Source organism: Lepidochelys olivacea, assembly GCF_965140295.1.
Source record: "Lepidochelys olivacea isolate rLepOli2 genome assembly, chromosome: 1".
NCBI lineage: Eukaryota > Metazoa > Chordata > Testudines > Cheloniidae > Lepidochelys > Lepidochelys olivacea.
Window position 1 is genome coordinate 8,016,662 of NC_140411.1, and position 15,388 is coordinate 8,032,049.

Consider the following 15,388-nt stretch of genomic DNA (forward strand, 5'->3'; position numbering starts at 1 on the left):
ACAGAAGGTCACAATTGTAAAATAATAGTGTTCAAGTAGGCTGCGGAGCACAAAGCCACAAGATATCAATGGGGCCAAGAGCTTAGAACCTTTCAAAGACTGACTGGGTGTGTATATTGGTAACCAGAATATAGAATTCCAGTACTGAGGATTGTTTTTAAAAGTCTTGGAAGGACCCACAACCTTCCTGATTTATACCAAAAAATATGTCTTACTAGTGGGTGTCGAGGGAACCTTCTCCTGGGAGCAGGTCATTTCATAGCTGCCTATTATAGGGCTTCTTCCACCTTCCACTGAAGCATCCAGAACTGGCCACTGTATACTGAGCTAGATGAACTGCAGGTCCAGTCTCGCAGTGCCTATCTTCTTATCTGTGGTATAAATCCAAGACTATGTTTTTGCTGATATTCCTTGAGCTACTGGGAGCCTCTAAAATTGCACAGAGAGCAGAATGATGTTTCATTAAATACCACCTTGTCACCTGTTCTTTTTCCTTTCAGGAAGGAAAGTCCAAAACTCTTGGGACCTCCCATGTACAGTATGTCAGATGTCAATGACACCAGACTCAAATCTGCAATGTTCCTTCTCACCGGGATACCTGGGCAGGAAGACGTCCATCTCTGGATCGCTATCCCCTTCTGCTTCATTTATGTTTTTTCAATATTGGGAAATTCAACCATTCTGTTCATTATAAAAACAGATCCAAGCCTCCATGAGCCCATGTACATTTTACTTTCCATGTTGGCCATCACGGACCTTGGCTTATCGATATCCACCACACCGACAATACTGGGTATGTACTTGTTTAACTCTAGGGAGATCAGCCTCGATGCTTGTTTTGCCCAGGTGTTCTTCATCCACTCATTTGCAATCATTGAATCCTCCATTCTCTTGTTGATGGCGTTTGACCGCTTTGTCGCGACTTCTAACCCACTGAGATATGCTTCCATCTTAACCCTGCCGAGGATATTCAAGATGGGACTGGTATGTGTGCTACGAGGGGTGGCCGTATCATTCCCATTCCCCTTTCTCCTGAAACGGTTCCAATACTGTCGAGTCAATGTCCTCTCCCATTCCTACTGCCTGCATCAGGATGTCATGAAGCTGGCTTGTTCGGATATCACAGTCAACTACATCTATGGCTTGTTTCTTACGGTCTCCATCGTGGGGTTGGATTCACTGCTCATCTTCCTCTCTTATGTGATGATCCTCAAAACGGTGCTGAGTGTTGCATCCCACACGGAGTGCCGCAGGGCCCTGAACACCTGCGTCTCCCACCTCTGTGCCGTCCTGCTCTTCTACACACCAGATATTGGCTTGTCTTTGATACACAGATTGGGGAAAGTCTCCTCTCCCTTACTACAGTTTGTCCTGGGCTACATCTACCTGCTCGTCCCGCCCCTGATGAACCCAGTCGTGTACAGTGTGAAAAGCAAACATCTTCGTGGGAGGATAATCAGAGTATTTGTCAAGTGAAAGGTCAATGTTGGCTCCAGTGCTGCTGACCTGGGAGATGAAAGACATGGGCCACCTATTCTTTGCTGGACCCTTACATCTGAGATGACATGAGCTACTGATCTCCAGTCTGTAGGGAGAGGTTCACACAGTATTTAAGGTCTGGAGCAATGGGAGAGGGGCTGGTGAGGAAGGACAGCTCACTGCGGGATGGAAACCAAGGCAGTCAGCAGCATTTACAAAGGGCTTGTCTACACTGCCAAGTTTTGTCAATGAAACTTATGTTGACACGAAAAAATCGACAAAAGCAAAGTCGCCAAAGCGAGTCTACATTTGCTCCCTCTGTCAACAGATTGTGTCCACATTCGGGGCACCATTCTCGACAGCGTGAGCGATGCACTGTGAGAATGCATTCCACAGTACCTGGGGACACCATTCTGACGTTGCACCCTATAATGCTTTCTGGAAGTATGCTCATGAATGTAAATATGACATAACTGGAATATGTTTGATTCTATCTATGCCATGTAACATATCCCTGTAAAGGTTCTGATCTACTGAATATATTCATCCTATTTGTATGCATGTGTCATTATTGTGTTTGAAGTTATGAATAGTGGCTGTGTACTTGTTTGATTTTAAGTAGCCTACGTAAGGCATTTGGTCAGCTTCTTAAGAAAGGAATTTGCAAGTTGAGTGCACAATCAAGAAACACTTAATTGACAATGGAACCTTGGAAGATTCCAATCCACATAAAAAGTCTACTTATGATGTTCAAGGTAGCATGTGAACAATGGCTGCCACCTGTAAAGTTTTGAGTCTTGCATGGACATGTGACTTGCCCATATGACTCCAAAAGTGCAGCTTTTAGCTGGATTCTGCATAGGAGAGAGAAGGAGTTTCCACCCACAAGAGAAAATCTATTTAAGCCTGGTGGAGACCCTTCCATTTTGTCTTCAGCTGGCTCAAGAGATAGCCTTTCCACCCCCAAAGAATACCTGAAAGAAACTGGAACAAAGAACAATAACCACAGGGGTGTGAGTGATTGCTGGACCCAGACTAGAAGGAGGCTAGTCTGTCAAAGAAACTTACTGGAACATCTCTGAGGTTGAGATTTCATCCTTAATCATTTTCTTATTGTACTAGGTTTAGACTTGCGTGCTTTATTTTATTTTGCTTGGCAATTCACTTAAATCCTACTTTCTCTATTTAATAATATCACTTTTTACTTATTAATTAACTAATAAATAATTAATACCCAGATTATGTATTAATACCTGGTGGGGTGGAAACAGCTTTGCACATCTCTCTATCAGTGTTATAGAGGGTGAACAATTTATGAGTTTACCTGTATAAGCTTTATACAGGATAAAACGGATTTATTTAGGGTTTGGACCCCATTGGAAGTTGGGCATCTGAGTGTTAAAGACAAGAACACGTCTGTAAGCTGCATCCAATTGAGCTTACAGCTGTTAGGCTATGTGGTTCAGACCTGGGTCTGGGTGTGTAGCAGGCTAGTGGGTTTGGCTCAAACCAGGCAGGGCACTAAAATCCTAAGATGACTGGGCAAAAAAGCAGGAGCAGAAGTAGTCTTGGCACATCAGGTGGCAAGCCCCAGGGGGTTTCTGTGATCCAACCCATCACAGCACATATGATATGTTAAAGCAGGATTCCTAAGTTCATACCCTTTTAAACTTAATGGTACACCACAACTTGGATAAACCCAAAATAACTGGTTAGGACAGAAGGGTGGCTGAAATTCTCACAGGAAGGCTAAGCGTTTCTACGGTCCAGTGTCTTGCTTTTTCATTGTTGTACCTGAAAGGCTAGTTGTTGGTGTTACCCAGAGTAAGCACATTTGAAATACAGATATATAGTCCGTATTGATAACTTCAGGTACAAAAATGAAACATGCACACAAATAGAATAATAATATTCAGCAAATCCTAACTTTTCCAGTGACACATCACAAGACATATCTTATACCAGATGCAACATAATTATGTCATAATCATGTCATAATCACATCACTATCATGAATATGGGGTGTAGCGTCACAACCTCCTTTACTGACACCTCGATGTGGGACTCAATTTGTCTTCTAAAAAGAGGGACTCTGGTGTACTAATCTCCCTCACATCCTCTGCAGTGAACACCAATGCAAAGAATTCATTTAGCCTCTCCGTAATGGCCTCATCTTCCTTGAGTGCTCCTTTAGCACCTCAGTCATCCAGTGGCCCCACTCATTCTTTGGCAGGCTTCCTGCTTCTGATGTACTTTAAAAAATTGTTCCTAATTTTTATGACTTTTCCTAGTTTCCCTTCACATCTTTTGAACTACTTGTGCTGTATTGCCGAGCCCAATTCAAAAACTATGAGCCACACCCCAGAAAATCATGAGATGGTTCAAAATAATGAGATTTAAAAATATACTTATGAGAGCCCCCGACTGTAAGTAACAGAGTTACTCCACAGAGCTCCGGACATAACAGTGACTGGCTCGCACAGCCACTTGGTACTTGAGACACAACTCAGTCTCGCCCCTTCTTCAGCCGTGAGACATGCAAACACTGCGTAAGCAAGGCTCTGTACATTCTGAATAGAAAGAGGCATGACCCAAATCCAGCTACAACTCTCTGTTGGACCGAAGTAACCGCCTCCTCCTGATCCAGCTACCTGCAAACTGGGTGATAATGACGCAATGTGACGGAGAGACTGCCGAGACTCATCAAGCCCTCGGATCGCTACCCCTTCCTGCTTCTCCACGTGGGCACCAATGATACTGCCAAGAATGACCTTGAGCGGATCACTGCGGACTACGTGGCTCTGGGAAGAAGGATAAAGGAGTTTGAGGTGCAAGTGGTGTTCTCGTCCATCCTCCCCATGGAAGGAAAAGGCCAGGGTAGGGACAGTCGAATCGTGGAAGTCAACGAATGGCTACGGAGGTGGTGTCAGAGAGAAGGCTTTGGGTTCTTTGACCATGGGATGGTGTTCCATGAAGGAGGAGTGCTGGGCAGAGACAGGCTCCATCTTACAAAGAGAGGGAAGAGCATCTTTGCGAGCAGGCTCGCTAACCTAGTGAGGAGGACTTTAAACTAGGTTCACCGGGGGAAGGAGACCAAAGCCCTGAGGTAAGTGGGAAAGCGGGATACCGGGAGGAAGCACAGGCAGGAACGTCTGTGAGGGGAGGGCTCCTACCTCATACTGAGAATGAGGGGCGATCAGCAGGTTATCTCAAGTGCCTATATATAAATGCACAAAGCCTTGGAAACAAGCAGGGAGAACTGGAGGTCCTGGTGATGTCAAGGAATTATGACGTGATTGGAATAACAGAGACTTGGTGGGATAACTCACATGACTGGAGTACTGTCATGGATGGTTATAAACTGTTCAGGAAGGACAAGCAGGGCAGAAAAGGTGCGGGAGTAGCACTGTATGTAAGGGAGCAGTATGACTGCTCAGAGCTCCGGTACGAAACTGCAGAAAAACCTGAGTGTCTCTGGATTAAGTTTAGAAGTGTGAGCAACAAGAGTGATGTAGTGGTGGGAGTCTGCTATAGACCACAGGACCAGGGGGATGAGGTGGATGAGGCTTTCTTCCAGCAACTCGCAGAAGCTACTAGATCGCACGTCCTGGTTCTCATGGGCGACCTTAATCTTCCTGATATCTGCTGGGAGAGCACTACAGCGGTGCATAGACAATCCAAGAAGTTTTTGGAAAATGTAGGGGACAATTTCCTGGTGCAAGTGATGGAGGAACCAACTAGGGGGAGAGCTTTTCTTGACCTACTACTCAGAAACCAAGAAGAATTAGTAGGGGAAGCAAAAGTGGATGGGAATCTGGGAGGCAGTGACCATGAGTTGGTTGAGTTCAGGATCCTGACACAAGGAAGAAAGGTAAGCAGCAGAATTCGACCCTGGACTTCAGGAAAGCAGACTTCAACTCCCTCAGGGAACTGATGGGTAGGATCTCCTGGGGGAATAACATGAAGGGGAAAGGAGTCCAGGAGAGCTGGCTGTATTTCAAGGAATCCCTATTGAGGTTACAGGGACAAACCATCCCAATGTGTCGAAAGAATAGTAAATATGACAGGCGACCAGCTTGCCTTAACGGTGAAGTCCTTGCGGACCTTAAACATAAAAAAGAAGCTTACAAGAAGTGGAAGATTGGACAAATGACCAGGGAAGAGTATAAAAATATTGCTCGGGCATGTAGGAATGAAATCAGGAGGGCCAAATCACAGCTGGAGCTGCAGCTAGCAAGAGATGTTAAGAGTAACAAGAAGGGTTTCTTCAGGTATGTTGGCAACAAGAAGAAAGCCAAGGAAAGTGTGGGCCCCTTACTGAATGAGGGAGGCAACCTAGTGACAGAGGATGTGGAAAAAGCTAATGTACTCAATGCTTTTTTTGCCTCTGTCTTCACGAACAAGGTCATCACAGCATGGGGAGTAGGTGGCCAGCCCTCTGTGGAGAAAGAGGTGGTTAGAGACTATTTAGAAAAGCTGGACATGCACAAGTCCATGGGGCCGGACGTGTTGCATCCGAGAGTGCTGAAGGAATTGGCGGCTGTGATTGCAGAGCCATTGGCCATTATATTTGAAAACTCGTGGCGAACGGGGGAAGTCCGGGATGACTGGAAAAAGGCTAATGTAGTGCCAATCTTTAAAAAAGGGAAGAAGGAGGATCCTGGGAACTACAGGCCAGTCAGCCTCACCTCAGTCCCCGGAAAAATCATGGAGCAGGTCCTCAAGGAATCAATCCTGAAGCACTTAGAGGAGAGGAAAGTGATCGGGAACAGTCAGCATGGATTCACCAAGGGAAGGTCATGCCTGACTAATCTAATCGCCTTCTATGATGAGATTACTAGTTCTGTGGATGAAGGAAAAGCAGTGGATGTATTGTATCTTGACTTTAGCAAAGCTTTTGACACGGTCTCCCACAGTATTCTTGTCAGCAAGTTAAAGAAGTATGGGCCGGATGAATGCACTATAAGGTGGGTAGAAAGTTGGCTAGATTGTCGGGCTCAACGGGTAGTAATCAATGGCTCCATGTCTAGTTGGCAACCGGTATCAAGTGGAGTGCCCCAAGGGTTGGTCCTGGGGCCGCTTTTGTTCAATATCTTCATAAATGATCTGGAGGATGGTGTGGATTGCACTCTCAGCAAATTTGCGGATGATACTAAACTAGGAGGAGTGGTAGATACTCTGGAGGGCAGGGATAGGATACAGAGGGACCTAGACAAATTGGAGGAGTGGGCCAAAAGAAATCTGATGAGGTTCAATAAGGATAAGTGCAGGGTCCTGCACTTAGGACGGAATAACCCAATGCACCGCTACAGACTAGGGACCGAATGGCTAGGCAGCAGTTCTGCAGAAAAGGACCTAGGGGTGACAGTGAATGAGAAGCTGGATATGAGCCAACAGTGTGCCCTTGTTGCCAAGAAGGCCAATGGCATTTGGGGATGTATAAGTAGGGGCATAGCAGCAGATCGAGGGATGTGATCATTCCCCTCTGTTCGACATTTGTGAGGCCTGATCTGGAGTACTGTGTCCAGTTTTGGGCCCCACACTACAAGAAGGATGTGGATAAATTGGAGAGAGTCAAGCGAAGGGCAGCAAAGATGATTAGGGGTCTGGAACACATGACTTATGAGGAGAGGCTGAGGGAACTGGGATTGTTTAGTTTGCAGAAGATAAGAATGAGGGGGGATTTGATAGCTGCTTTCAACTACCTGAGAGGTGGTTCCAAAGGGGATGGTTCTAGACTATTCTCAGTTGTAGAAGAGGACAGGACAAGGAGTAATGGTCTCAAGTTGCAGTGTGGGGGGTTTAGGTTGGATATTAGGAAAATCTTTTTCATTAGGAGGGTGGTGAAACACTGGAATGTGTTATGTAGGGAGGTGGTAGAATCTCCTTCCTTAGAAGTTTTTAAGGTCAGGCTTGACAAAGCCCTGGCTGGGATGATTTAATTGGGGATTGGTCCTGCTTTGAGCAGGGGGTTGGAGTAGATGACCTCCTGAGGTCCCTTCCAACTCTGATATTCCATGATTCTATGATTCTAATGGAAATTTGGATGCAGAGTGTGAGGTCTATCACCAGCACTAGAGTGGCTCTCACTGACCATGGAGTAGGTGGCAGTCAGGAACAAAGTGAGGGGCAGCCCAGCAGGGCTCTGTCTGCCCAGGAAACACTCTCCACATCCTTCACTCTCTGAAACCACGTTCTGCCAAGTTGCAGGAGGGGCCCAGAAATCCCTCATCAAAAGGTGCTGTGCTAATGACAGGCCTCATCACCACGGGGTGTTGAGAAGAGTTGAGGTTCTCCACCCAATACTCCAAATCATCGTTAGGAGGCATAGAGCTGAAATCTCTCTAAAGCTCTTAGCTCTGGCCCCAATTATTGTAGCATCTGAGCGCCTGTCAATCTTTATTTATTTATCATATTTATCAGTACAACACCCCGTGCGGCAGGGCGGAGCTAATAACACCACTGGGCAGATCCCAAAGCCAGAAGACACCACTGCTATCTCGTAGTCTGACCGCCTTTACAGCACATGGCAGAGACCTGCACCAAAATAAGTCCTTGAGCAGTGCTGTTAGAACTACATCCTGACTTTAGCAGCATTAATTCGATTTAACCCTGCACCCGTCCACACAAAGAAGCCCTTTTTTTCCACTTAAAGGGCTCTTAAATCTGATTTCCTTACTCCACCCCCGACAAGGGGATTAGTGCTGAAATCGGCCTTGCTGGGTCGAATTTGGGGTATTGTGGATGCAATTAGATGGTATTGGCCTCCGGGAGCTATCCCAGAGTGCTCCATTGTGACCGCTCTGGACAGCACTCTCAACTCAGATGCACTGGCCAGGTAGACAGGAAAAGGCCTGCAAACATTTGAATTTCAATTTCCCGTTTGGACAGCGTGGCAAGCTGCAAGTGAGTGCAGAGCTCATCAGCAGAGGTGACCATGATGGAGTCCCAAAATTGCAAAAGAGCTCCAGCATGGACCGAACGGGAGGTACGGTATCTGATTGCTGTATGGTTAGAGGAATCTGTGCTATCAGAACTCCGTTCCAGTTTTTGAAATGCCAAAACCTTTGTCAACATCTCCCAGGGCATGAAGGACAGAGGCCATAACAGGGACCCGAAGCAGCGCCGAGTGAAACTTAAGGAGCTGAGGCAATCCTACCAGTAAACCAGAGAGGCAAACGGCCGCTCAGGTTCAGAGTCCCAAAAATGCCGCTTCAATGATGAGCTGCATGCCATTTTAGGGGGTTCAGACACCACGACCCCAGTCTTGTTGTTTGACTCCTTCAATGGAGATGGAGGCAACATGGAATCAGGTTTGGGGGACAAGGAAGATGATGATGATGAAGTTGTAGATAGCTCACAGCATGCAAGCGGAGAAACCGGTTTTCCCAACAGCCAGGAACTGTTTCTCACCCTGGACCTGGAGCCAGTAGCCCCTGAACCCACACAAGGCTGCCTCCCAAACCTGCCACGCACAGAAGGGACCTCTGGTGAGTGTACCTTTTAAACTACTATACATGGTTTAAAAGCAAGCATGTTCAATGATTAATTTGCCCTGGCCTTTGCAGATCTCCTGGATGTACTCCCAAAGCCTTTGCAAAAGGTTTCTGGGGAGGGCAGCCTTATTCCATCCACCATGGTAGGACACTTTACCACACCAGGCCAGTAGCACCTACTTGGGAATCATTGCAGAACAAAGCATTGCAGGGTATGTTTGCTGGCATTCAAACAACAGCCGTTCTTTATCTCTCTTTGTTATCCTCTGGAGAGTGATATCGTTCATGATCACCTGGTTGAAATAGGGTGCTTTTCTTAAGGGAACATTCAAAGGTGCCCGTTCCCGCTGGGCTCTTTGCCTGTGCCTAAACAGAAATGTTCCCCACTGTTAGCCACGGGGATGCGGGAGGGGGAGGGGGCTAGCCATGCGCTGGTGGGAGGCAAAATGCGACCTTGGAATGGAAGCACATGTGCTGTGTATGTAATGTTAACAGCAAGGTTTACCCTGAAAGAGTGTACCCATTGTTCTATAAAATGTGTCTTTTTAAATACCACTGTCCATTTTTTTCTCCACCAGCTGCATGTGTTTCAAGGATCACAGGATCTTCTCCTTCCCAGAGGCTAGTGAAGAGTAGAAGGCGAAAAAAGAAAACACACTCGTGATGAAATGTTCTCTGAGCTCATGCTGTCCTCCCACACTGACAGAGCACAGACGAATGTGTGGAGGCAGAGTCCAGGAAAGCACAATATGACCAGGAGGAGAGATGGTGGGCTAAGGAGAGTAAGTGGCGGGCTGAAGATAGGGCTGAAGCTGAAAGGTGGCGGCAGCATGATGAGAGGAGGCAGGATTCAATGCTGAGGCTGCTGGAGGATCAAACTAATATGCTCCAGTGTATGGCTGAGCTGCAGGAAAGGCAGCAGGAGCACAGACTGCCACTACAGCCCCTCTGTAACCAACAGCCCTCCTCCCCAAGTTCCATAACCTCCTCATCCAGATGCCAAAGAATGCGGTGGGGGAGCCTCCGGCCACCCAGCCACTCCACCCCAGAGGAATGCCCAAGCAACAGAAGCCTGGCATTCAATAAGTTTTAAAGTTTTATACTTTTAAAGTGCTGTGTGGCCTTGTCCTTCCCTCCTCCACCACCCCTCTCGGTGCTTCCCTCCTCCACCACCCCTCCCAGGCTACATTGGCAGTTATCCCCCTATTTGTGTGATGAATTAATAAAGAATGCATGAATGTGAAGCAACAATGTCTTTATTGCCTCTGGAAGCGGTGATCAAAGGAAGGAGGCCAGGGTGGTTAGCTTACAGCGAAGAAGAGTGAACCAAGGGGCAGGAGGTTTCATCAAGGAGAAACAAACAGAACTTTCACACTGCAGCCTGGACAGTCATGAAACTGGTTTTCAAAGCTTCTCTGATGTGCACCGTGCCCTCCTGTGCTCTCCGAACCGCTCTGGTGTCTGACTGCACGTAACCAGCGGCCAGGCGATTTGCCTCAACTTCCCTCTCCACCATAAACGTCTCCCTCTTACTCTCACAGATATTGTGGAGCACACAGTAAGCAGTAATAACAGTGGGAAGATTGGTTTCACTGAGGTCTAACCCAGTCAGTAAACTGCACCAGCGCGCTTTTAAATATCCAAATTCACATTCTACCACCATTTTGCGCTTGCTCAGCCTGTAGTTGAACAGCTCCTGACTACTGTCCAGGCTGCCTGTGTACAGCTTCATGAGCCAGGGCATTAAGGGGTAGGCTGGGTCCCCAAGGATAACTATAGGCATTTCAACATCCCTAACGGTTATTTTCTGGTCTGGGAAGAAAGTCCTGCAGCTTTTGAAACAGACCAGAGTTCCTGAAGATGCGAGCGTCATGTACCTTGGTGCAGTGATGAAACGTCCCTTGAGATCCACCAGTGCTTACAGCACCATTGAAAAGTACACCTTGTGGTTCATGAACTTGCAGGCTTGGTGCTCTGGTGCCGAGATAGGAATATGGGTTCCGTCTATCGCCCCACCACAGTTAGGGAATCCCATTGCTGCAAAGCCATCCTCTATGACCTGCACATTTGCCACGGCCACTACCCTTGATATCAGCAGATCTTTGATTGTGTTGGCTACTTGCATCACAGCAGCCCCCACAGTAGATCTGCCCACGCCAAGTTGATTCTCAACTGACCGGTAGCTGTCTGGCGTTGCAAGCTTCCACAGGGCTATTGTCACTCGTTTCTCAACTGTGAGGGCTGCTCTCATCTTGGTATTCATGCGCTTCACGGCAGGGGAAAGCAAATTACAAAGTTCCATGGAAGTGCCCTTACGCATTCAAAAGTTTCACAGTCACTGGGCATCGTCCCAGACCTGCAACCCCATGCGGTCCCACCAGTCTGTGCTTGTTTCCCGGGCCCAGAATTGGCGTTCCACAGCATGAACCTGTCCCATTAGCACCGTGATGACTGCATTGCCAGGGCCCATGCTTTGAGAGAAGTCTGCGTCCATGTCCGCATCACTCTCGTCACTGTGCTGACGTCACCTATTTGCCCGGTTTCGCTTTGGCAGGTTGTGGTGCTGCATATACTGCTGGATAATGCACGTGGTGTTTAATGTGCTCCTAATTGCCAAAGTGATCTGAGCCATTGTCAGCCATTGTCTGCCATTGCTTTCAGTTCATTCTCATGGTTCTTCTCTCAACTGTCTTCAATTTATCAATGTCTTTCTTGAACTGTAGACAAATGAACTGGACAGAACATCACAGCAGTGGTTGCACCAGTACCAAATATAGAGGAAAAATAACCTTTGCTCAAACTTGAGATTCCCTTGCTTGTACATCCTGGATTGCACAAGCTTTTTCATTCTTAGTGTCACACTAGGAGTTCGTGTTCAGCTGATTAACCACTCTGACCCCCCAAGTCTTTTTCAGGATCACTGCTTCCCAGTTATGAAACCGCCATCTAAGAGGGATGGCTAGCATCCCTTCTTCCTCGATGTACACCTTTATACTGAGCCGGATTAAAACACATATTGCAGAGGCACAGATGGACTGAGTTGCCCAAAGTCACAGAAGAAGACTTTGGAAGAGCACGGAACTGAAGCCACTTCTTCAGAGCCCCGGATTCGCACTTTAACCCTGAACCATCCTTCATCTCTGGGGCAAGTGACTGAGTGGGGGCAGCTGGCAGCTCAGCATGCTGCGATTACCAGAAACTCACGCAATTACACTCCTGTGACAACACTAAACAGGAACCCAAGAACAATTCCTTTTCCAGACAATAAGGCTGAGTCATGCATTATCCTGAATCTCCTGAGGGACAGATCCATTGGCCAGGGCACAGAGCACGGTCATAGTGGACAAGCAATTCCACAGGAGCTCCCAGTGGGACTCAGAATGGGCTAATGTGATCCATAGGGACATGAGACTGGAAGGGACCTCCTGGGTCAATGAGCCCAGTCCCCTTTTATGGCAGGCAACCCCACCATATCACCCAGTGCATAAACCTGTCAAAATCTATCTTCAAACATTGTTTCCCCCACTTTCTGTTTGGCAGCTATTTGAGAACCTCCCTACTCTAATGCTCAGAAACCAACTTCTCATTTCCAGCCTCAGTTTGCTCTTGGCTAGTTTGTCCTCATTTGTTCTTGTGCCTACTACTTCCCTATCTCGCTTCACACATTCTAGGATCTCATATGTTTTGTTCACTCCTGCAGCACACTGGCACATGTATTTTTGACTGTGTTGGTCATTAACCAGGGGAACAAACTCTCAAAGGACGTTGTGGATTCTCCTGATGTCTCCAAACCAATATTACATGCCTTCCTAAAAGATACGCTTTAGAGGAACAGAAGTGATACTTCAGTCAGATACAAGTCTTTGGGCTCAATATGGGGGTAAACTGGGAGAAAGTCTCCAGGAGGTTAGACTCGATAATCTAATGGTCCCTTCTTTCCTCAACTTCTATAAATCTTTCATTTATTGTCTTGAGTGAATTTCTATTTTGGATGCAACTGAAGAAAGTTGCTATTCTGAATGCTTACAATCACTCAACAAGAATATATGCTGGCCTAGAAGACTCAAGATTGTCACAGTGAAACCAGGATTTATGGACTCTTTACCCTGTAAACCAGATCCTTTCCTGTCATGAGAGGAATCTCACAATTTAATCATGATGGGTGTGGAGAAAGTACACAGGGAAGTGTTATTTACTCCTTCTCATAACACAAGAACTAGGGTCACCAATTGAAACTAATAGGCAGCAGGTTTAAAACAGCAAAAGGAAGTATCTCTTCACACAACGCACAGCCACCCTATGGAACTCCTTGCCAGAGGAATTAGTGAAGGCCAGGATTATAACAGGGATCAAAAAAGAACTAGATAAATTATTGGAGGAGAGGTCCTAAATGCCTATTTCCCAGAATGGGCAGGGATGGTATTTCTCTCTTATGTTTCCGAGAAGCTGGCAATGGACGACAGGAGAAGGACCACTTGATGATTCCCTGTTCTGTTCATTCCCTCTGGGGCACCTGGCATTGGCCACTATTGGAAGACAGGATACTGAGTTAAATGGAACATTTGTCTGACCCACTATGGCTGTTCTTGGATTCTGATGTTTTTAATTGTCCCACCGTTTGATCTGGGAACAACATGCCATCGATGATAAAAGCTTATCACCCAGCAGCACTGAATGGACACTTGACACTCTTACTTCTGACCAGAGCTATACAGTCACTCCCAGCCTCCTTGAAATGAGGAGCTTTAGTAGCAAACAGAACTGGCCCAACTTACATTCTTTTGGGAAGACAAGAAGCTCTTGGGACCCAGCCTAGTTTCCCTGTGGCTCTTAGAGCACCATCCCATCTGTCTTTCCTTTTCGGTTGGAAGCAGCCTTTGCTGAAACCTGTGTGAGCCTAGGCGCAGCCACCATAGTGCTCAGCAGCATCTGTGTTACAGGGCCTAGGTGTGAAGCTGACCTTTGCCCTCAGACTGCTTTCTCTCAACCAGACAATCAAAGAGGAGGCCTCTGTGGCCTTGATCCATAGTTTGGCAGTGAGACCCATTTAGCCTCAGTGGCTTACAATCACTGGTTCTGTGACTGTGCTGAACCTCCCTGGGACACTCCAACATTTTCCTCAGAAATCCACTACTTAACCTTCACTGTCACCCCCACATCTGCCACAGACACTAAGGGGCTGGAGTCATGGGGCTTCCCAGAAGACAGCTGCCACAGGAGGCTGCGATAAGAGGCCTTTTATAGACAAATGTCAGAGGTGTTGCTCTGTGGAAACCTGACACAGCCCTGATCTTAGGGTCTCAGAGTATCGAACTGCATCGAATGTATTTATCCTCCCACCACCGCTGTGAGGCAGGGCAAGGCTATTATCCACCTGGGCAGAGATATCCAATGGCTTGGCCAGAGTCATGCATGGCCTGGGAATCAAACCCAGCTGTCTGGAGTGGCAGAGCCATGCCCAGACAACAGGACCAGCCTTCCAGACACCTGAGTGTTGACAGGCCTGGTTGCATTCTCTGCTGTGCCAGCTGACCTCCCCCCTGAGCTGTATAGAGTGGGCATGGCTATGGGTCAGTTAAAGGGGTTTGATTCACTGACCTGTTTTCTCCCTGCCTCAGCAGAGTTTAGAGCAGCCTAGGGGCTTGGATGACATCTGCCCATTGGTAACGACTTCAAAGAGCACAGCCCACTTTGGCCAAGTCCCTGCGGATGGAACCACCCCAGAATGCCCCCTTGGGGTCTGAGGTGCCCCTGCAGGAACCCTGCCCATCCCTCTACGGTCCTTGCAATCACTTACTGTCAGCCTCGGATATTTAAAACAAGAGCCCCCTTTGTGGGATTGCATTTATTTAGTCTTCGCCAAAACACAAGGTCTCTTAACCTCCAGCCCAGCCTTCTCCTGCACTCAGGATGAACCCCACGATCCTGATTACTGCTGTCAGTGTTGGTTCAGACCCTACTCCCCTTTTTCCCCTGAAGCCCTGTCCTCTGCCTCATATCTTCTCACGAAGCCCACCCTTTTTCTCCTCCACTTTTCCCAAGGCTCTGCCTCTGAGCCAGGCCAGAATCGGGCCATTTCAAGAGCTGCCCTGGGAGCAAAGGTTGTTGTGGGGAGCCCAAGACTCTCCACATTCCCTGACTTGTACATTCTGGGGGATAAAATGTAGAGGGTGTAGGGCACCGCACAGTGGCTCTGTTTCCCTGTGCAACTCTTAGAAAGGACTGACTCTGGCTAAGGGGGCAGAGTCTCAGGTAAAGGGGAATAGGAGAGGTGTTATCTTCAGAGAAGAGATGGGGCAGAGGAAAGGGCTTCATGGGAAGAGGATCCAGGATGGAATTTGTGCCCATGCCCATCGCTCATCTTTTTCCTCCCCCATGTCACCAGCACTGGAGCCAGGTGATGAACTGACCCT

At 47.4% G+C, this 15,388-nt stretch overlaps 1 protein-coding gene across 1 annotated transcript; it reads left to right on the top strand.

Moving 5' to 3' along the window:
• Window positions 1–540: 540 nt before the first annotated feature.
• Window positions 541–1,476, top strand: LOC311513627 (olfactory receptor 51G2-like; the record flags this gene model as incomplete). Its single annotated transcript, XM_084615588.1, has 1 exon — window positions 541–1,476. The coding sequence occupies one exon, from the start codon at window positions 541–543 to the stop codon at window positions 1,474–1,476; it is 936 nt and encodes a 311-aa protein (XP_084471714.1).
• Between the last annotated feature and the right edge of the window lie 13,912 nt (window positions 1,477–15,388).